The sequence below is a fragment of the Geotrypetes seraphini genome, chromosome 1 (assembly GCF_902459505.1).
Source record: "Geotrypetes seraphini chromosome 1, aGeoSer1.1, whole genome shotgun sequence".
NCBI classification, from domain to species: domain Eukaryota; kingdom Metazoa; phylum Chordata; class Amphibia; order Gymnophiona; family Dermophiidae; genus Geotrypetes; species Geotrypetes seraphini.
In genome coordinates this window covers 528,751,509-528,773,208 of record NC_047084.1, presented here as the reverse complement: position 1 = coordinate 528,773,208, position 21,700 = coordinate 528,751,509, and the positions used below count along the sequence as shown (strand labels likewise).

At 41.8% G+C, this 21,700-nt stretch overlaps 1 protein-coding gene across 2 annotated transcripts in view; it reads left to right on the top strand.

Annotated features, from left to right (window-relative positions):
* Positions 1-6,855: 6,855 nt before the first annotated feature.
* The window catches only part of PRR16 (proline rich 16), a 529,700-nt gene continuing 514,855 nt past the window's right edge, over positions 6,856-21,700 (top strand). The window contains exon 1 of one of the 2 annotated variants that reach the window (XM_033929031.1): positions 6,856-7,532. In XM_033929031.1, coding sequence (XP_033784922.1) covers positions 7,473-7,532 — 60 coding nt within the window. In that variant the 5' untranslated portion in view covers positions 6,856-7,472. Of the gene's footprint in view, positions 7,617-21,700 lie in introns of both variants that reach the window. The other variant, XM_033929030.1, reaches the window with a different exon arrangement.

Here is a 21,700-nt window from a genome sequence, read left to right as displayed (position 1 = left end):
TTATTGTTCTAATAATAATAATTTTTTACTTCTTTAATATATGTTATTTAAATACTTATAATTATTGCTATATGTTTTTAATTTTATGTCATATATTTCATGATTCCATTGTTTTATCATGTTGCTTAGATATTATTTATACAAAATATAGATTGTTGAGTTTTCCTTTTTTTTTTTCTCCTTTTTTCTTTTTCTTAATTCATTATTCATTAAACAAAATGCTATCTTTATACTATTTTCTCTATATCTTCCATAATACCCACTATTCATATTTATATCTTTTATTATTTTATCACACAATAACTTATCTAGACATCTGACATAATTGTTGCTTAATATATTCTTTTAGTCTGAGTCCCTTCCTTTCTCATGAATGGACACGCCTATAAACAAGATGATTGGCTAGTTTTGTTCTGCCTATTTACTCTTTATTTATCCTTTATTTATACTAATTACAATCCTCTACACACACAGACATATATTTTACAATTAATCCCTTCCTTCTTCAGCATGTTTGTTTGTTGTTTTTTTAATTCTTAGTATCTTTCATTTTTTCACGATTGATCTGGCATTTTACTACAATTTTTCGGCAAATTTGCGATTGCACTTTACGGCCTCTTTCCATATATAGCTTCACTGGAATCAAACTTTAGTTTCACTCGGGCGGTTTTTTCAGCATGTCACCTATCGGGTAAGTCTCTATTTTCATCTTTATTTGTTTTTGTGACTTTTACTTCTCTCCTCTCTTTTGTATATGCCTGCTTTTCTCTTAGTTCTGCTGTTTATCTTTTTCAAACGCTCTGCTGTTCAATTTCATCCATTATGTTTCACATTTTTTCTGCATATTCTTTATTTTGTAATATCTGTCTTTAAAGCATACAATCTGTGACATCTGCTCTGAATCCTACTTTCTTTTGTAAGCCACAAGTATTTCTATATGGTGTTTCTCTTGTTATAATTGAATATAATATAATATTTGGTTGGGGTGCCTCTGCAAATGAGTAAATATATAGTGGTTTGGCATATATACATATATATCTCTTTATTGATTTCATAATCACTGCAGGGTTAAGGTTTTTCATAAAAAATGATGATTTTTTAACATGATTATACCTTTCATTATCTGGGTTGTCTTCTCATTTTAATAGCATATGATCAGTAACTATCCTATGGTTGTACTGTTTTTAATTACTTTTAATTGTTGTTAATTGGCTTCCTTTCACATTCAATAGTATACGATTAGTAATTACCTAATGGTTGTATTGTTTCTAATTGCTCTCAACTGGTGTCAATTGCCTTATTTCTAATCATCATTGTTGTTTCATTGCTGTATATCATAGTGACTTATGACATTTATTTGGCTAGTGTTTTATTTGGCTAGTGCTAATATTCTAATTGTTTCTAATTGTTGTTAATTGTCTTTATTTTTAATTACCATTGTTATCATTGCTGTATATCATAGTGTTTTATGATTTTTATTTGGCTAGTGTTACATTTCATCCCAAATTATATTATTCATTTTAATTTTGACTAAGTTATATGTTTATGATGATTTTTATTGTTGATATGCCTTTTTTTATGTCCCTTGATAGCTAATCACCCAAGGCTTTTTTCTTTTGATAATTTTCTGCTTTACCAAAATTGGTATGTATCATATATTTACATTATTCAATTTGTTTTTATTGGTTCTTCTTTCTTTACTTTCCTTTTTTTATTTCCTTGGTATATCTTATGTGTTTCTCATTAGATATATATAGATTAATTAAAAATTAAATTATCCATCATATCATTTATTCTTTTTATGGAATATTTTTCCTTCTTTCTATTTTTTAATATAATCTATTTTTTTAATTGAATAAATTGGACCATTATTGTAATTAATATATTGTTTTTTAAAAAAATTTTTTTTTAAATATACTGTATTTTTAAATATGTTTGTTTTAAATATTGTATTTGTACCTATTAGGACCCCTGACGAAGGTTAGTCCGAAACACGGACCGTGTTGGGTCCCTCACCTGGTAAAAGGTTTTTAACCTAAATTTACTTGTCATAATAAAGCCTGCCTGCATCGTGTACAAGGTCTGCAGTTTTTTGCTTTGTTTGTTCTGGATTGTTTTTCACTGCAGATAGTTGAACCTTGTTTTCCTCCTTGGATTTGGTTTTTTATTAAAGAAATGACAATTTTGCATGAGGTAAAACTCCATAGTTTATAAATCTTTCCTTTTGGCTAAGTCTTAATAATAATATTGTAATTTATAGCTAAAGAGACATATGATCAAGAAACTGTTTTATTTCTCTTTTGTGATTATGATAAACATACCGAGGGCCTCAAAATAGTACCACTGATATACATGTAGTTATAGTCACTTCTAGTCTTTGTTTCTTTTGCATATGCTTAACTTAAGATTGACCTGCACTATATGCCACATTCCTTGGCACCTATGTTTAAGATGACATTTGTAGAATCAGGGCCTTACTGCCTAAGGTGAAGCCAGCTATTCAGTGGATGGTGTGAGGGTGGAGTTGGAACTTAACTGGTCAAGTGCTGATATGCAGCTATTATCTAATTGAGGGCTCCTTTTACAAAGCCGTGGTAGGCTTTTTTTTTTTTTATCACCGGCCGAGGCAGTATTAGCTCTGATGCTCATAGAATTCCTATGAGCATCAGAGCAAATACTGCCATGGCCGGCGATAAAAAAGTCTACCACAGCTTTTTAAAAAGGGGGGGGGTAAATTAGCAGCCAAATCAGACTGCGCAAATAATAAATCTGTTGGATCTCATGATTAAAAATATTAATTTGAAATTGCTTGTATTTTTAACCCAGTGGCATAGCCTTGGGGGGAGGAGGGACATTGGGGGGGCCTGGTCTCGAGCACCCCTCCAAAATTTCATCACCTCTTTACTTTTGCTGGCAAAGATGCTGAAGCCCTGTCAGCCAAATACAGTGGCACCACTCCTCTCCCCCCTTACACTGCTTCCTTAAGACAGAAGTTGGTAGTTGAATTTATTTATTTATCAATTTTCTATACCAGGGGTAGGCAATTCCGGTCCTTGAGAGCCGGAGCCAGATCAGGTTTTCAGGATATCCACAATGAATATGTATGAGATAGATTTGAATGCACTGCCTCCTTGAGGTGCAAATCTATCTCATGCATATTTATTGTGGATATCCTGAAAACCTGACCTGGCTCCAGCTCTCGAGGACCGGAATTGCCTACCTCTGCTCTAAACCATTCTTTCCAAAGAGCTCAGAACGGTGTACATGAATTTATTCAGGTACTCAAGCATTTTTTCCCTGTCTGTCCTGGTGGGCTCACAGTCTAACTCAGGGGTGTCAAAGTCCCTCCTCGAGGGCCGTAATCCAGTCGGGTTTTCAGGATTTCCCCAATGAATATGCATTGAAAGCAGTGCATGCACATAGATCTCATGCATATTCATTGGGGAAATCCTGAAAACCCGACTGGATTCCGGCCCTCGAGGACCGACTTTGACACCTGTGGTCTAACTAATAAACCTGGGGCTTGTGTCAACATCTGCTTTATGGAAGCAGCATGAAGAGTAAGGGAATGGTGGCAACTGTATTTATTTGACTGGTGGAGCCTCAGCATCCCTGACAGCAAAGGTATGTTTGGCTTATTTGGGGGGGGGGGAGGAGTCATGTTCTCTCTAAGCCAGGGGTGTCAAAGTCCCTCCTTAAGGGCCGCAGTCCAGTCGGGTTTTCAGAATTTGCATGAGATCTATTAGCATACAATGAAAGCAGTGCATGCAAATAGATCTCATTCATATTCATTGGGGAAATCCTGAAAACCCTACTGGATTGCGGCCCTCGAGGAGGGACTTTGACACCCCTGCTCTAAGCTGAGTAGAACTTCTCCACCTACAGTCCTGCCAGTGGGGGATGCTGTTTCACTATTGCATTTTCAATAGGGAAGAACGATCCCTTGAGGAAGAGGTAATTCAGTTTCCAGCCAATGTCTAATATGGGGAGTAATCTAGTCTTTGGAACAGATTCAGGCAGCCCAACAAAGCAGAGATTGCCCTGTCTAGAACGGTTTTCATGATCTTCTAATTTGCTGGTCTGTGTGTGCAACTGATCCCGCTGCGAGGTTAACTACGCAAAGAACCCATCTTCAAGTCCTGAGAACAGCTGCTCTAGCTCTCTAGTACTCCTGGAGGTCTCTGCAAGCAGTGATTCCAAGTGAATCATTAGTCCGCTCCTGCGGCGGCCCGTAGGTCAAAGACCAGTCTAGCCTTACCTGCATATGTTCTGGTTTAGCAGGAACTTATCTAACTTTGTCTTGAATCCCTGGAGGGTGTTTTCCCCTATAACAGCCTCCGGAAGAGCGTTCCAGTTTTCTACCACTCTCTGGGTGAAGAAGAACTTCCTTATGTTTGCACAGAATCTATCCCCTTTTAACTTTAGAGAGTGCCCTCTCGTTCTCTACACCTTGGAGAGGGTGAACAACCTGTCTTTATCTACTAAGTCTATTCCCTTCATTATCTTGAGCGTTTCGATCATGTCCCCTCTAAGTCTCTTCTTTTCAAGGGAGAAAAGGCCCAGTTTCTCTAACCTCTCACTGTACGGCAACTCGTCCAGCCCCTTAACCATTTTGGTCGCTCTTCTCTGGACCCTTTTGAGTAGCACTTCTTCATGTACGGCGACTAGAACTGGATGAAGCATGGCCCGGTACAGCGGCATGAAAACCCTCTGTTTGCCCTTTTTGCCACCGCTGCACATTGCGCGGACGGCTTCATCGACCTATCGACCAGTACTCCCAAGTCTCTTTCCAGGCAAGGGTCCAGAGCATGATCAATTGCCGATTTTAGCATTTCAGTGTGGTCTGCCCTTGTCACAGTCTTTCCACGTTACTTTGGACCTCAATCGCTCTCCGTTTTTACAAATAAATTTGTCCATTGTGAACAAGAGGAGTTTGCAGCAAAGCAGTGGTGTTGATGCTGTTAGGATGAGAGGGTGGGGGAGGGGTGCTCAGAGGCACGTCTAGCTCACTCCGTACATCACATGACCTCCCCGGTGTTATCAAATATAATTTTAGACTGTCAAAACAACGGACAAGGTTTTAGAGAAATGTCCCTCAAACTTTGCCGAGCCGCAGCACACTAAATGTAGTGGCCATGGCTCGAGGCATCCGGACGTGAATGGACATCGAAGTGATGATGTCACGCACATGTGTGACATCATCATGTTGACAATCGCGCATGCGCGAAGGACCTCCAGACGGGCCCTGAGCTGCCAGTGGGGAGGTGCTGGCGGGGAAGATGCGCGGAGAGGAGAGGTGCTGGCACCAGTTGATTGCATACGGGATGTGCCTCTCGCCACGAGAGACATGCCCCTTAGGCAGTCAGCCAACGCCGGAACCTCTCCTCCTCCCCAGCGTCTCGCGGAAACTGTTTGCGATACACTGTTTTAGAGTTTAAATTACGAGTTACTGCTTCTTGAGCGATCTTTAAATACAGTTGAATTGCTTCCAATAGGTGTGTTGGCTGAGGGCAAGTCGGAGGTGTAGGAGTGAAGAGAGGCAGACTGGCTGCAGACCTCTATGGAGGTGTAGGCATCAGTGGCCTAGTGAGGGTGAGTGGGGCCCAGGGCGGTGATGCCCCTCCCTGCCCTCTTCTCTGCCCCCCACTCCATCCTGCCCCTCTGCCGCATGCACACCCCCTTCCCTTCCCCTGTACCTCCTTTAATTTTCCAGGCGTGAGCAGCATCACGGACTAGGTGCGGGACCCAGAAGTGACGTCAGAGAGAGCCAACACCGACACGGGCAGTAAGTTCGTGATATTACTCGGCACCAGGAAAATTAAAGAGGTATGAGTGAAGGGATGGGAAGAGGCACACTCAGGGGAAGGAGCAGGGGGCGAAGAGGAGAACAGGTGCCGGCACCCAGGGTGGACCACCCCCTGCTTCTCCCCCTTACTCTGCCACCGGTAGGTATAACTTTCCTTGTTTTCAATTTGCTTTAATTCAATTGTTTAAGAGACCTATATACAGTATCTCTATTGACGATTACACAGTTCAATTTTTTGCCACTTTATTCTTTTGCTTTTGATACATATTTATAGACTCAGGCCCTACCCTGTCCACTTTAGCCTTTCCAAACAGCTGTGTTGGAGGGCACCCTAAGGCTTCCTTCTAAAGTCTCAAAAATACTGAAATGTTCAAAACTGGATCAAAACCTTCCTCAATATCATTCAAAATTGCAAAATGCTCCATTCTATTTCACTCTGGGGTCTTTGTCCAGACAATTGTTAGTTTTTAATTATATCTCTCAACAAGGAACCTACTTTCAATTGAGATTCCTCTGCAAAAACACTCTAATTTGTGGATCAGTCGTAGGGAGGAAGTAGCAGCAGTTTCAAGTCCCGATTTGCTTCCTTGCCTGTAACTTTACATTGCAAGTTCCACCTTTTCCCTCCTATCTCGTCTCCCTTTTAGTTCTCACTTTCTCGTCCCATTTCTGGGTTTGTTTGTTTTTTCCCCCCAATAATTTTTATTAGCAAATTGCTGGAGGGGTTGCTTTTGTTCTTTATATGAAAAAATTGCACATTTCTGTTCTAAACAAGTGGCACCGCGTGTGCTGCAGCCTTACAAGTTCAGTCCCAAAGGGCCCCCTCCAGAAGTAAGGGAGCAGATTTCTTAGCGACGACATCTGAATCCAGTGTAACAGTTAAAAGAGCTGCTTGCAGGCTGGAAATGCAGGGAGACGGTGTGAACCGGTAGCTGTGCTGGAAATGGTGCGCCTTCAATCCCCAGACAGGGAGGAAAAGCTGTACGCAGAGCGAGCCAATGAAAGTCTGGTAATTGGCTCGAGATACTTACTGAAGGAGGGGGGGGGGGGGATCGCATCCAGCTGCGGAGGAGGTAGGGGCGCTGCGCTTTTGCTGTAGAGCAGAGAGAGGAGCAGCAGCAGCACCAACCCCCGAGCTCTTCTGAAGCTCGCGCGCGTGGCGCGTGCCGAGCCGAAGCGGCAGGCTCGCGATCTTCGCGTCCCAGCTCCAGTCTAAGTTTTGCCAACAAACGGGGGGAGGCAGCCCGCAACTGATCTCTTAAAACAGATTAAGGAGGCTGCGCCTTAGTGCCCTTAAAGTCTTGTAAACCTTTCTGTGAACTTTGCGAGCAGGGTTGTTGAAAGGGGAGAGAAGGAGGGGGGGGGCTGCGCTGATTCTCCTTGTTTCACTGTGCTGGAGTATACACACGCCGCCGCTCTTCCGGGTCTCTCCCCCCCCCCTCGCTCTTTCTCCCCGTCTTTTAGCTGTGCTCTGTGACGCAGGCGTAGTGGCCGCCAGTCTGCAGCCCCGGCTCAGCGCAGCTCTTTGGACTTGATGGCACCCTGCGACCAGAGGCAGAGGAAAAGGAGAAAAGGGGAGATTCGACCAAAATGCGGGGACAGAGCCTCGTGGAGATGGATGGGGCAAATCACCCTCTGTTAAACATCTCCTGACCTGGATCACAGGATGTCAGCAAAGTCCAAGGGGACATCCTCACCGACAGAGGGGCAAGCCTCCAAAGCCAAGGTGAAAGAACAGATCAAGATTATTGTGGATGATTTGGAATTAGTCCTGGGAGATTTGAAGGACGTAGCTAAGGAACTTAAGGAGGTAAGGCTATTGAGGAGAGGAGGGCTGGGGGGGGGGGGGGGGGGGAGATTTTGTGCTGAAGATTGGAAACAAGCTGTTGGAGGTGCAATCAGAGAACTCTTTGGGAACTCCTAAAGATCCTAAAAGGGAGTGGATTGCTGCACCGGTTACACTTTTGCAGTCTAAAATCAAGTAGAATTCAGTGGATGAGCAGATGTTCCATTTGAGGAAAATAGCTGGGTTGGTTATTCTTTCTAAGCGTGCTAAAACATTTTGTTTAATTGCTAATTTGGTGACCAAGTAGTCAGAATAATAGTTTTTAAAAAGTCACCGCAACTGGATGGGAATAAGTATGGGCTGGAACTGAAAATGTTCTTCCCTGTAAAAAAACAAACCCAAACATGTGGCAGAGAATACAAGTCCTGGTTAGCTGTTTGACATGCCTCCCCGAATTGGTGAATATTGCTGGTTCCACGGTGCTTTTACTGTAAGTGCTCGCCAGCTGTCGAAAGAGGTGCTTTCCAATCCCTACACTTCTGTACAAGTGTCAGCATGATCGAAAGGATGATTGAGAATCTGAATTGTGCCCACCTCTCTGGCCTCTTATTTCTCGCTGTCGTTTGCACTTTGGGGGTCCATTTTAGATGGATGTTATTATACTTCATATTAAAACTGGTCCCCGAGGTTTCTGTTAAACTCAGCTCATGCCAGGAGATGGCATAGGGGGACCTGGTTTGAATCTGTTGTGCTATGTGAGAAAAACAAGACATGTCATTATCACCCAGACCCAATGTAACTTCTTAATTACAATCAAATGCTCCCTTTGTCCAAGAGCACTTGTTGGAGTGTAATTGATACCGTCTTATAAGGAGTTGTGCAAACATGGTAGAACTGGTTGCTGCAACTTCCTGTACATTTTAACGTTTTTGATTCTAGGCTGTAAATCACCTGGATGTTGGTCTTATCCCCAGGTCTTTTGTCTTAATATATTACAGCCACACCCACTGCTCTGAACAAAAAAATTCTTTTGACTTCATTCTGTTCATGCTGTATTTCTGATTCAGTACCTACCTGTGATGCCTGTATAGGGTTCAGAAAATGATCTATTCTGTATCATCCAGGCTTACTTAAGATTTGTTTTAGTGGAAATGTTTAATCAGAAAGATCTTTCAAAATACTTAAATATTACCTCTACTCCTGCATACAACTCTTTGGTTTTAACTGCCAATTTCTCTCAAATATTTTTTTCTAGTGGTACTACTGCTTTAAAAGATTTGGTTCTACTGTAGCATGGAGGGCTGGCTTTTGGGGTGTGTGGTGTGTTCAGCTGCACAGGGCACCAAGGTAGGCTAATGCCCCTTCCCCAGCATCTTTCCACATCATGTGGGCAGAGGGAAAGGGGGTTTGGAGGGATGGTGGTGCTTGGCAGAAAGTAAGACAAGGACAGAAATGGGGGGATGCTGGGAGAGAAAATGAGGATGTGGTACAGGTGGGGGGGGGAAGAAGAGATCTTCAGCAAGGCAAAGGAGAGATAAGGGAAAGTTGGAGAGGGGAGAGAGACGGGGGGATACTGTTCAGGAGGTGGAAGAGAGAGAAGGGGGTACTATTAGGGGGTAGAGGGGGAAAAGAAGGGGGATGCTGTGTGTTAGGAGAGAAAGGGAATTTTTTTGAGGGATAGGAGGAGAGAGAAAGGGGATGCTGTCCTGGAGCTGCCACCACCTAAATGAGGGAACTAATTTCAGTCTTAGCTCATGGAGCTAGTTAACCCTCATTATTCAGACTGGAAATGAAACATTAGCTGAAAACATTTTCTGCTTGTGGCCTAGGAAATATGTTGGTATTCTGATTATAAAGAGCAAAATAAGGAAGAGGATCTCGAAATTAAGTGTACAAATACATGTATGCATAGCAAGCTGCATGCAGAAATACAATCTCGTTGATTTATTTAAAAAGAAAAGAATATGCGTTTGACAGTGATGGCATGCCATTATGCAGGAGCTGCTTTCTGTAGGTTGATACATTATATAGAAAGAATGCCATTGCCATGAAGGTACGCTAACACAGTACAACTTACAAGTCTTTGTGGAGTCTTTCCCAAATTAGAATATTGATACCTGGTTGACAGATGGCTGGATTATGCATGGAAATTAAGATACGAGGACTGTTTATATCGCTGTATAATCACTTGTTTGACATTCACGACAGACTGGGTTTTTTTGCCCCCGCACTAGTTAACTGTATTTACTGTAATTTCCATAAGTTTTTCTCAGCCCACTTTTCTTTTTAGAGGGTGACACTGATAGAAGTGAACTGTGCTAAGCTGAGCACATTCTGTGTGTCTTCAGTAAACACAAGGGCTGAATGTAGAGTGCGCTTGGCAGATCAGCCTTCCACAGACTGCCTGTGCAGTGCTGTGGGGGGGGGGGGGGGGAGAGTATCGTTCAGCTCTTTGTGTATGTATGATGGGCTTAGAAAATAAGGTGCCACATTACCGTGTCACCATCTCTCAGACGCTGGTGAGGTTGCCTGCTTTTTAATCCCTCCCTCTCCCAACCTTGCTCTGCAATTCCTCCTGCTCCCATCGGTGCCCAGAGAGACCGAACCATTTTGCTTGGTGATAATGCGATTCAGTGTGCGTGCCCGTTCAGTTTCCGGATGTTCCCTACCCAGTGAATCGGGTCTTTGAAGGCGGAGGTCAAGAGTCATCATTTACTGTAGCATGATCTTATTAAAGGAAAATGGTGTATTCATCTTTGGAGATGCGTTGAATGAGCTTGAAGCGTGATTGCTACAGTAGCTTGGAACATCTACGCGGAGCTGAATTGTTGTAACTGCTAATGGAATCGGAATTAAGACTGAATTCTGGTTCTTTATTATGTTGGGTGTAATAATAGTACTGGAGCAGAGACTTAGCTGTTCTAACAGATGGGAACATTTGTATTCAGTAGAGTGATTCATATTTAATGCTTCTAACATTAAGACAGACCTGTGAATCACACTTCGCTCTGGTAGTGCTTGCTTGAAATTTTGCTTCCTGACTTTTTTCCGAAGCAATAATTTCACTGTGGAACTCTGTATAAGGCAGACATGGGCAACTCCGGTCCTCGAGGGTTCGGAATCCAATCGGGTTTTCAGGATTTCCTCAATGAATATGCATGAGATCTATTTGCATGCACTGCTTTCAATGCATTTTCATTGGGGAAATCCTGAAAACCCGACTGGATTCTGGCCCTCGAGGACCGGAGTTGCCCATGTCTGGTATAAAGGGATTCGAGCACATTAAGGGCCTCTTTTACCAAACTGTGTTATGGTTTTGCAGTTATTATGTGATGATTGCCAACATTAACTTCTATATTAACCAGTGAGGATGTTTATTAATTGATTGATTGATTTTAATTTGTTTTATATCCCATCCTCCCCAACGAGCTCAGAATGGGTTCCTAGTTTTAACATACATAATATATAGTTAAAACGAGTTACAAATCGACATACATAAAATAAAATTTGTTATCCCCAGCTTTTTGCCATGCAGTTAACACAGGGGTCCTTTTTATTAAGGCGCGCTAACCGATTTAGTGCACACTAAAGATTAACTGAGACATCCAATATGGGCATCTTAGCATTTACCATGTGCTAAATCGATTAGCACACCTTACTAAAAGGACCCCCATGGAGAATTTTGTTGTCACAGTCAGTGTATCACAGATAATGCAATGCAGTTAGCTAAACCTCCTGAGAGGATGTTTGCTGTTCCATATTATCCATCATGTCAACAGTTAAGATGCAGTAATCACCTCTGTGTTAATTGTAAGGTATGTAACACATGAGTTAATTGTAAGGTATGTAACACATGAGTCCTTGCCACCACTTATTTTGTCCATGTCCATTCCATGCTCCCTTTTGCATTAAGGCCTCTTTTTATCAAGCCACAGTAGAGCGTTTTAGTACTGGCTGGCGAGGTAAATGCTCCAACGCTCATTCAATTCCTATGAGTGCCGGAGCATTTACCTCACCGGCCAGTGCTAAAAAACTCTACAGAGGCTTGATATAAGGGTGCCTAAATGTTTAAAGTGGGAATTCATTCAAAAAGTAAGATCTAAAGCAGGGGGTGTCCAACCTGCGGCCCCATGAAGTATTTTGTGCGGCCCCGGTCGAGTGTTTTTCTCTGCTGCCCCCGGGTGTTTACCATCTTGCCGGCTCTCTCCTCTGTCTTGCTGTAGCGTTTGCGTGTTTGTGCGGACCCAGAAACATTTTTTTCGGCCAATGCGGCCCAGGGAAGCCAAAAGGTTGACACTCCTGATTAAAGCAATCTATAATGATTCTCTTTAAGGACCTCTCATGCAAATTAGCATTGAGGGCATTGTGGAAGATTAGCTTGTTTTAATTGCTACTAGTGGACACTGATCGTTGGACTTGGAGTACAAATTGGTTTTTTTGTTGTTTTTTTTTAACATTTTTTAGGACTTGTGTTTATTTTTTTCATGTTCACTTAGAGCAGGTCATTTTTATTTTTGTAGATTGTTACACTACTGGAGATGGACCGGTAATGAAATTAAGTGGGAAGTGTGAGCCATAATTCCCTCCTGCCTGGCAATAAAGAGGAGTCATCTATGAAGATAATTTCACTTCATTGTTTGTTACATCATAATAGGAGCTAGGCAGGAGGTGCTATGATGGTTTCAGATGTATGCCATTACCAGTTTGGACGGTATTAATCTTTCACTGAGCACCATCTACATTTTTTATATAAATATTATTTTCACTTATATTATTTAGATGGAATGCTCTCAGTGCTAATTTGCATGAGAGGTCCTTAAATGGAATCATTTTAGATTGCTTTAGATCTTATTTTTTTAAATAATTTGTGATCTTTGGGTTCTTCATATATTTATTCTCCTAATATTTTTGGTTTTATTTTTGGTTGGAAATGACCATGCATTGACTTTAAGATGGTGTGTTAACTGTAAGTGCACCCATATAACGTCTCCTATATGAAAAGCTAATTTGGCATAGTAAAGAGGTCCTTTGATGATATCCTGTTTCCTTCTGATAAATATTCTTAGTGAAATAAGATTATTATAGATTTCCATACACAACTGTGGTTCACATCCAGTTCAAACATGCATAACCATACAGTAACATCAAGCAAACATTCTGAAAGAAAAAAAATAAACTTCATGAAGCCTGGTGGATTTCAAGAAGGTTTGAGTCTGAAAAACAGTTTTGGATGGACTGTGATGTCCATTGACTAGAAACTATATTTTGTCCATGAAGAAGCACACATACCAGTAGTAGTCAATGTATATTGGAATTGGATGGCTGCTCTTGAAATATTTCTGATGGTGTCAGGTCAAAACCGCGAAAGACAAAGGCGCGCGCCGACAACTGAGCGCAGCGTGGAGGTGCGCGCCGAAGAAAATAACTGACGGGGTGTGTGTGGGGGGGAACCCCCCACTTTACTTTATACAGATCGCGCCGCATTGTGGGGGCGTTGTGGGGGGTTTGGGGGGTTGTAACCCCCCACATTTTACTGAAAACTTCTTTTTCCCTAAAAACAGGGAAAAAGTTAAGTTTACAGTATAATGAGGGGGGTTACAACCCCCCAAACCACCCACAACGCCGCCGCGATCTGTATTAAGTAAACTGGGGGGGCTCCCCAACAAAACCCCCCGTCGGAGCCCCTAAAAACTGTCATTTTCTTCAGCGCGCGCCTCCGTCTTGCGCTCAGTTGTCGGCGCGCGCCTTTGTCTTCCGCAGTTTTGTCTATGAACCATTTCTGATCACCTTTCTAGTAATGAATGTTTGATGTAGAACTTTGGATGTAAGCTACTGTACTGTATGCCTTCTGGTTTTTACATGCACTTCTCCCTCCGTATTCTCTGCGATAGGGGATTAACAGACCCGTGAATACAGAAAAAACGCAAATAACTTTTTCATATTAATTAGCTGTTTTCTGTTAAAAACCATCGTGAATATGGTGGAACCGCGAACAACATGGCGGGAGACCTGGCCTGTTTCTGAAAGAGAGGCAAAACACGATGAAGAAAGTGCTGGGAATCAGCAATTTTCTCTGTAAATGCTTGGGATCGGCGATTTCTCTATGCATGCTGATGTAATTTGGAGGGAGGAGCCAGCAAGCTAAAAACCGCAAATAATCAAAACCACAATTGCTGAAACCGCAGATACGAAGGGAGAAGTGTAGTAATGAATGAAGACCATTGGAACCAAGGACAACAAATCAGCCACGGTGGAATCTTATTTTAAAGTTTGCTGAGAATGATGATAGGATATCATTTTGGGGATGTTAAATGGTTCTCAGTATCCCAATGTAGTTCGTTCTTAAGTTTTGATGAGTTGCACGAGGGTGCTATTTACAAGAAGCATTGGTTTGAAAATATATAAGTTACATCACTGGGGACTTTTTATGATGAGAGCTTAAGTTGGTGCTCTGCATCTTAAGGGGTCTTTTACTAAGCTGCTGCAAAAAGTATTTCCGCATGTTAAGAGCTACTCTTTGCTGTAGTCGGAAAATGGCAGATTTTCTGATTTATTTGCCATGCACTAATGTTGTTCTCAGTGGCGTAGCGAGGATGATGATGCCCGTTCCCTGCCCTCTTCTCCACCCCCAGTTTCTTCCCCCCCCCCCCGGCAGCATTCTCCCACATGTCTTTAATTTTTCTGGCGCGAGCAGCATCACAAACTTGTTGCTCGCGTCATGTCTGCTCTCCCTCTGATATAACTTCCTAGGTGTGGGACCTGGAAGTGACATCAGAAAGCTGACACCGATGCGGGCAGCAAGTTTGTGATGCTGCTCGCACTGACAAAATTAAAGAGGTACAAGGGAAGGGGTGCACGCTAATGGCAGAGGGGTTCGGGAAGGAGTGGGGGAGGGGCAGAAAGGAGGATGGGGGCTGTTGCTCCCACCAAGATGGCATCTGGGGCAGACTGCCACCCCGCCCCTCCTTACTACGCCACTGGTTGCTATTAGTGTGTAGCCCTTAACAAAAATTAACACAAGTCCTTGCCACCACTTATTTTGTAGGCAATAAGGCCCAAATTCTATGAGAGGCTGCTGACAAGTTCTCGGACCAGCCCAAAAGAGAATGATGCGGAGCCATGAAACTTACAAGTCATTCCGCGCTTTTCATGACACTTTTCATTTTGCTTCATATCATTGAAACGAAAAGTTTGGAATAACTTGTAGATTTCATGGCTCCACATCATTCTCTTCTTGGTTGAGCTGGTTCAGCAGCCCTTCGTATAAAAGATACCTAAAGTTAGCTTAATCGGTTCTGATAACAAGCAATTAAAACCTCTTAATTGACTTAAATTACAATTAAATGGATGGTAGGTGCCTAACTCTGTAGGCACCTAGTCCAAGGCACTTACCAGAAAGTAGGCATGGTTAGGGGCAGATTGTGAGCATGTTTGGCATGTAGGTGCCTGTTTTGGACCTAGGCACCAGAATTTAGTCCAAGAAAACCCTAGCACAAATAGGGTGCGCCTAAGGTTAGGGTGCATACTGGTGCCTAAGTCCATTTTAGGCGCCGCTAGGTGTGATTCTATAAACAGTGCCTAACTTAAGATTAAGTAAGTGCTGCATTCCTCGGCACCTACGATTTAGGCCCTGTTTATAGAATTGGGCCCTAAGGGCTCATACACTAATCCTACGCTAATCAGTTAGTGTATGGTAGTGTAGTTGCGCTGATTAGCATAGGCATGCCTACTCTCCGCCCCCCAGATACCCTTGTTCGGCAAAAAACAAAATTTCTCCCCCTTTTACTAAGCTGCAGTAGAGGTTTATACCACAGCCCGGAGCACTAAATGCTCTGACACTGCTCCGACTCTCATAGAATTCCTATGAGCGTCGGGGGAGGGGGTTTATTATTTAGCTTGCCAGTTGTGTGCACATATGTCAAAAATACCGCAGGATGCCTTAGTGTGCCCCACAGTACGCTATTTTAAGCTGCAGTAAAAGGGCCCCTAATTTTTTTTAGATTTATACAGTTATGTTATGATATTGCAGTGGAATGAATTAGAAAAGCATTGCTAACAATTGGGGAGTTTTGGTCCTGGATGAACATAGTAAGATAGTAGATGATGGCAGATAAAGACCCAAATGGTCCATCCAGTCTGCCCAACCTGATTCAATTTAAATTTTTAAATTTAAATTTTTTTTTCTTCTTAGCTATTTCTGGGCAAGAATCCAAAGCTCTACCCAGTATTGTGCTTGGGCTACAACTGTCGAAGTCTCTGTCAAAGCTCACTCCAGTCCATCTTTACCCTCCCAGCCATTGAAGCCCTCCCCAGCCCATCCTCAACCAAATGGCCGTACACAGACACAGACCATGCAAGTCTGCCCAGTACTGGCCTTAGTTCTTCAATATTTACTATTATTTTCTGACTCTAGATCCTCTGTGTTCATCCTACGCTTCTTTGAACTCCATCACCATTTTCCTCTCCACCACCTCTGTCGGGAGCGCATTCCAGGCATCCACCACCCTCTCCGTAAAGTAGAATTTCCTAACATTGCTCTTGAATCTACCTCAAATTATGTCCTCTGGTTTTACCATTTTCCTTTCTCTGGAAAAGACTTTGTTCCATGTTAATGCCCTTCAATGAAATAAGGCCACTTTCAGTGACTTCTGTGTGTGCTTCAAAGTACTATGGACCCAATGATCAAAGGATTTATGCTCCTAACTTTGAGAGTTATATTGCTAAATTGGCCTCTTTAAAAATTTGCTGGGCTGAGTGCCAAAATTTATATTCAAAATTTCACTAAAGGCTCCTTTTACTAAGGTGCGCTAGCGTTTTTAGTGCATGCAGGATAATACCGTGCGCTACGCGGCTAGAACTAACGCCAGCTCAATGCTGGCATTAAGATCTAGCGTGCGCAGCAATTCAGCACGCGCTATTCCACATGTTAATGCCCTAACGTAGCATAGTAAAAGGAGCCCTAAATGAGCTTAAAAGGTAGGTAACATCAAGGGTGAATTTAGATTACAAAACAAAAAGTTAAGAGCTCAGTAATAGGAGTGAATTCTATTTTTGTCACCTAAAAAAAAATCATCACTGAAAAAATCTGCGCTTAGTGCTATTCTATAAGCTGCATCCAGAGTTAGGCACAGTTTATAACACACTTTTTTGGCTTTTAAAATGACCACATGAAATGCTCATAGGAACTCTCCCTGCGCTAAAAACTGCTATCACGGTATAGTAAAAGGGGCCATAGTGCAAAATATAGACAGCAGATGTAAATTCTCAAAACGGACACATATAGATAGATTCAAGGGCAAGTTAAAATGCTTTCTTTTTAAAGATGCTTTTGACTGTTAGTTCCCTTAGTCAAGATCGCATACTTTATTTATTTATTTTTTTAATCATTTTGTAGCCCATTTTTTAATTTCTGATTTTTTCTAAAACCCACCTGGTGTTGCTTCCCTTTTTTGTCTTATTTACTATCAATTAATATATTTCTATCCCTTCCTTTCCTAGTGGTTAAGTCAGTCTTGTAAGTCATGTCAGTAGCAATTGTATTTCCTCTCATAAGTTGTAAAATAATTTTAGTATTGTACATTGCCTTGAATATATGATTAGGCGATTAATCAAATTTTTAAATAAACTTGAAAGTTGATCACTAAATTGAAAATAAAATCATTTTTCCTACCTTTGCTGTCTGGTGATTTCATGAGGCTCTGTTTGCACTTCCTTCTGACTGTGCATCCAATATTTATTTATTTATTTCTGCCTCCTGCATGTTTCCTCTCCTCCAGACCTCATTCCATTCCCTCCCCAAACTTTTTCTTTCTTCTCTTTCCCTGCCTGCTCCCCAACAACTTTTTCATTCTTTCTTTGTTTCTCTCTCCCTCCCAACATTTTCTTTCTTTCTTTCTTGCTCGCAACGGCAAAGGCAATGCGAGTCGATCGCGGTGCCCGGGATCTCTCCCTTCTCCCCGCTAAAGCTGCCGCAAGGAAGGGCCAGGCACGTGCAGCGATTGCACACTGCCGGCCCACAAGCCTTCCTCTCTGATGTCAGAATTGACGTCGGGGGGGGGAAGGGGAGGGAAGGCTTGTGGGCTGGGCTCCTCAATCAACTCGCATTGCCTTCGCGATCTACAGGTAGATCGCAGTCGACATTTTGGCCACCCCTGCTTTATAGAATATGTGTAGCACCTGTCCCAGCGACTAAAATTTAAGTGCATATTTTATAACAGCAGATTGACTTAACTAATTAGCCCCACATTTTACAAAGCCGCGCTAGCGGCTGCCTCTGCGGTAACTGCCCCGAAGCCCATAGGGATTTAAAGGGGTTCAGGGCTTTTGCCACATGCCAGCTGCTAGCGCAGCTTTGTAAAAAAAAGGGGGGGGTAATATTGCATGCACATCAGGAATTTGCACAGATTTGTGTATGCAGTTTTATACCCCCATTTTTACAAAACCGTAGCTCAGATTTTAGTGCTGGCCATGGTGCTAAAAACCGTGCTACAGTTTTGTAAAAGGGTTAGTGTGGTATGTAGAATCTGGGGGTAGGCTCATAAATTAGGATCATAAATCTAGGCAAATGAATGGCAAGCCTAAAATTATTCTGTTCTATTCTACAACATTCATAGCCCACAGTAATCCCAAATTAGATTCTAGATGGATAACTATACCTAACCATATATTAAAAACTAAATGGATTAAAAATAATGAGTTTTTAAGATACTGAAAAAGACATAAGAAGGAATTTCCCTAAGTTCAGTTGGAAGATCATTCCAAAGCTTACCGGGAAATTCTATAAAAGGTGCCTAAGATAAGCACCTAATTTAATTAGTATATTGGCTTCAATTATGAGCTCATAATTGAACAAAAAAAAAATGGGTGCTAGGCACCTATCTTCTTAGACATGATTCTACATAAGATAGGTGCCTAACTCCAAAGTAGGCATGTTTAGTGGTGGAGAAGGACGTAGGCGCCATTAAGTGCAATTCTCTAAAACAGTGTTTCAGAACAAGCTCCGATCCCGTATAGGGAGGAGGGAGGCCAAATCGGCCGAAGCCGGAGCGAAAAGATGGGGGGGGGAGATGGAAGGGAGGAGAATAGGGAAACGCCAATCAGCGAGGGAAGCCGGGGGAGGGTTAGAAGAAGAAGGGGAAGCGGAAGGGAGGTCGCCCCTTTTCCCGACGGCGATCCAGGGAGATCGACGCGACTTCCCTTCCGCTCACCCACTACGGAAACATTATTTATTTATTTATTTATTCAATTTTTCTATACCGTTCTCCCTTATTGGAGTGCTCCCGCGGAGCTAGAAGTCGGCAGGGCATCCTCAGGGCGCCTCCGGCTCCAGTATCCGTGAGCCAGTGTGGACTTGGATGTTGGGCTGCTGCACACGCGGCCAGGAGCATTTCCCCGCCCATCGGCAGCGGAAGGGAGGTAGCGGGAGACCTTTGCAGCCTGTCTCCAAATGTCCCAGGGCATCGCAATTCTCTAAAACAGTGTTTCACAACTCGGTCCTGGAGTACCCCCTGGCCAGTCAGGTTTCCAGGATAACCACAATGAATATGCTTGAAAGAAATTTGCATATAATGGAGGCAGTGTATGTAAATCAAGTTTATGCATATTCATTGTGAATATCCAGAAAACCTGACTGACAAGAGAGCACTGCAGGACTGAGTTGAGAAACACTGCTCTTAAGAACCTAGGTGCCTAGAATGTAGGCTTAAAAACAAACAAACACTGGCCTACATTGTAGGAGCTTAATAGGTGCCTAAGTTTTAGTTAAGCATGATTCTGTAATGGGCGCCTAAGTGTGATTGCTATGAAATAGATGCCTAACTTTAGGCGCCCAAACAGAATCTGCCCCTTAGGGCTCCTTTTATCAAGGTGCGCTAGTGGGGTTAGCGCGTCGGACATTTAATCACGTGCTAACCCCCGCGGCAAGCCAAAAAACTAACGCCTCGTCAATGGAGGCGTTAGCGACTAGCGCGGCAGGCGGTTTAAGGCGCGGTATTCCGCGTGTTAAACCCCTGCCGCGCCTTAATAAAAGGACCCCTTGGTGCCCATTTACTCAAAAGATTTATTTAGATTCAAACGGTTTTATTGATGCAAACATCATCAAATGCAACAAATATAACATCAAGGCACTGATTACAAGAATAATGCATCAAATATAATAATATACATAATAAAATAAACATATTCCATTTTCAATAATCCCCCACTTTATCTATATGTGACTATGTAATTGAACCTTTCAATAACCTCTACCACCCCACTCCACACCCTCCCCACCCTACCCCACCCAATGGTACTCTCTATCCTACCTTATCAAAACATACCAGTATTATTTTCATTCAATTAAATAAAAGCCCAATTAAGAGACCCAACTTAAAACCGCACTACGGCCCTTAGGATGTAAATCTTGCATATATGAATCCCAGGTTTGTAGAAACAACATCTTTCGCTTTATTGTTTATTGTTTATTAAGTTTTTTGATTAAACGCTTTATCGGTTCTACAAAGCGTTGTACATAGTATAAAATAACATTTGACAAACAATGTAATAGTTAAAACGTACTTTTTTTTTTTTTTTTTTTAAACTACAAAACTGACTATGGTAATACATACAAGGTTAATATAGGCAAACAGGCAATAGACACAAAGAGGGAAGAGGGAGGAAATACAATTGATGTAGTAAATGGAAGATACGTTAAGGGTAAACACAAAAGGGCAGGGAATTAAATAAAAAGAAAAAAGGATTAGATTTAAATTGATATTTAAAATTCAATACTTCAATTAAAAGCATCTTTAAAAAGGAAACATTTTAGATTACTTTTAAAATTTTTTAAGTTATTTTCCATTTTTAAATAAAGCGGAAGAGCATTCCAGATTGTAGGAGCTGTCACAGAAAAAGTGGAAGTACGGCGTGTGCCAATTATTTTTAAAGAAGGAATGTTAAGATTAAATTGGGATATGGATCTTAAAGACCTTGGAGGATCGTACGGAATCAATACTCTGTCTATAAAAGCTGGGGTATTGGTCTGCATAGTTTTAAATGTCAAAAGGGCGATTTTGTAGTAAGGGCGCTTTCTAGTAAATCCAGCATCTCTAGCTTCCCAAATGGCAAACTGATGTAATTGGTTTCGCCAAAACCTCGGAGGGTCAGGGATCGTCCGATATACATTTTCTAGCCAAAAGACTCATTTTCCTACACAGCGCCTTATGTCCCTAATTAAGGACTTAAATATGTTTGACTGATGGGTAACCAAGCTCCAAAGATTGCTGAAAATGAGAAGCCATCCGGCTTAATGGAAAAGATAAATATCTCAACAAACCCTCTTGACCCATACCATACAATAATTTGTATATCAATACAACCAAAATTGTCTCTTTTTTCAATTGTCAACCAATGCATAACTTTTGAGTTCCTAATATAAGAAGGAATTTCAGCTGAGAATTTATGTTCATAAATTTGGCTGAAAAAATGGAACAAATTTAGAATCTCAATCTTGTCTGAATATCTGGGCCTGTGATTTTAGATGCCTATTCTTATTTAACTGTTCCAAATAATGTTTACATTAATCTAAACTAATCTGAATTTCTGTATCACATTTTTCCAGTACAGGTTTAAGGCGATTTACAAGTGAAAAAACTCATATAGTAATATGGGGAATTACAATGACATGAACATAATAATTGCAAGCTTATAGGTTTATACTTGTAGAGACATAGGGCTCCTTTTAATAAGCTGCACTAGCAGTTTTAGCGTGTGCTAGACGCTAACGCCTCCATTGAGCTGGCGTTAGTTTCTCCGTGTAGCGCGGGGATTAGCGCGCGCTAATCTGCAGTGCGTGCTAAAAACACTACTGCAGCTTAGTAAAAGGAGCCTATAGTGAAATGGGGTTTCAACATCTTTTAGGTAATAGTTCCAATGAGTGCTAACAGGTTCTTTTCTGTATCCCAAATCAAACTAATTGAATGTTTTCTGTAATCTAATTATGTAAATCAAATTGATCTCCTTAGTCTAGGAGATGATTCGGTATATAAGTCTAAGATTTAGATTAGATTAGAATTGTCATCAATGATATGATCGATTGCCGTCCCTGGGATAGTTGGTATAATTATATA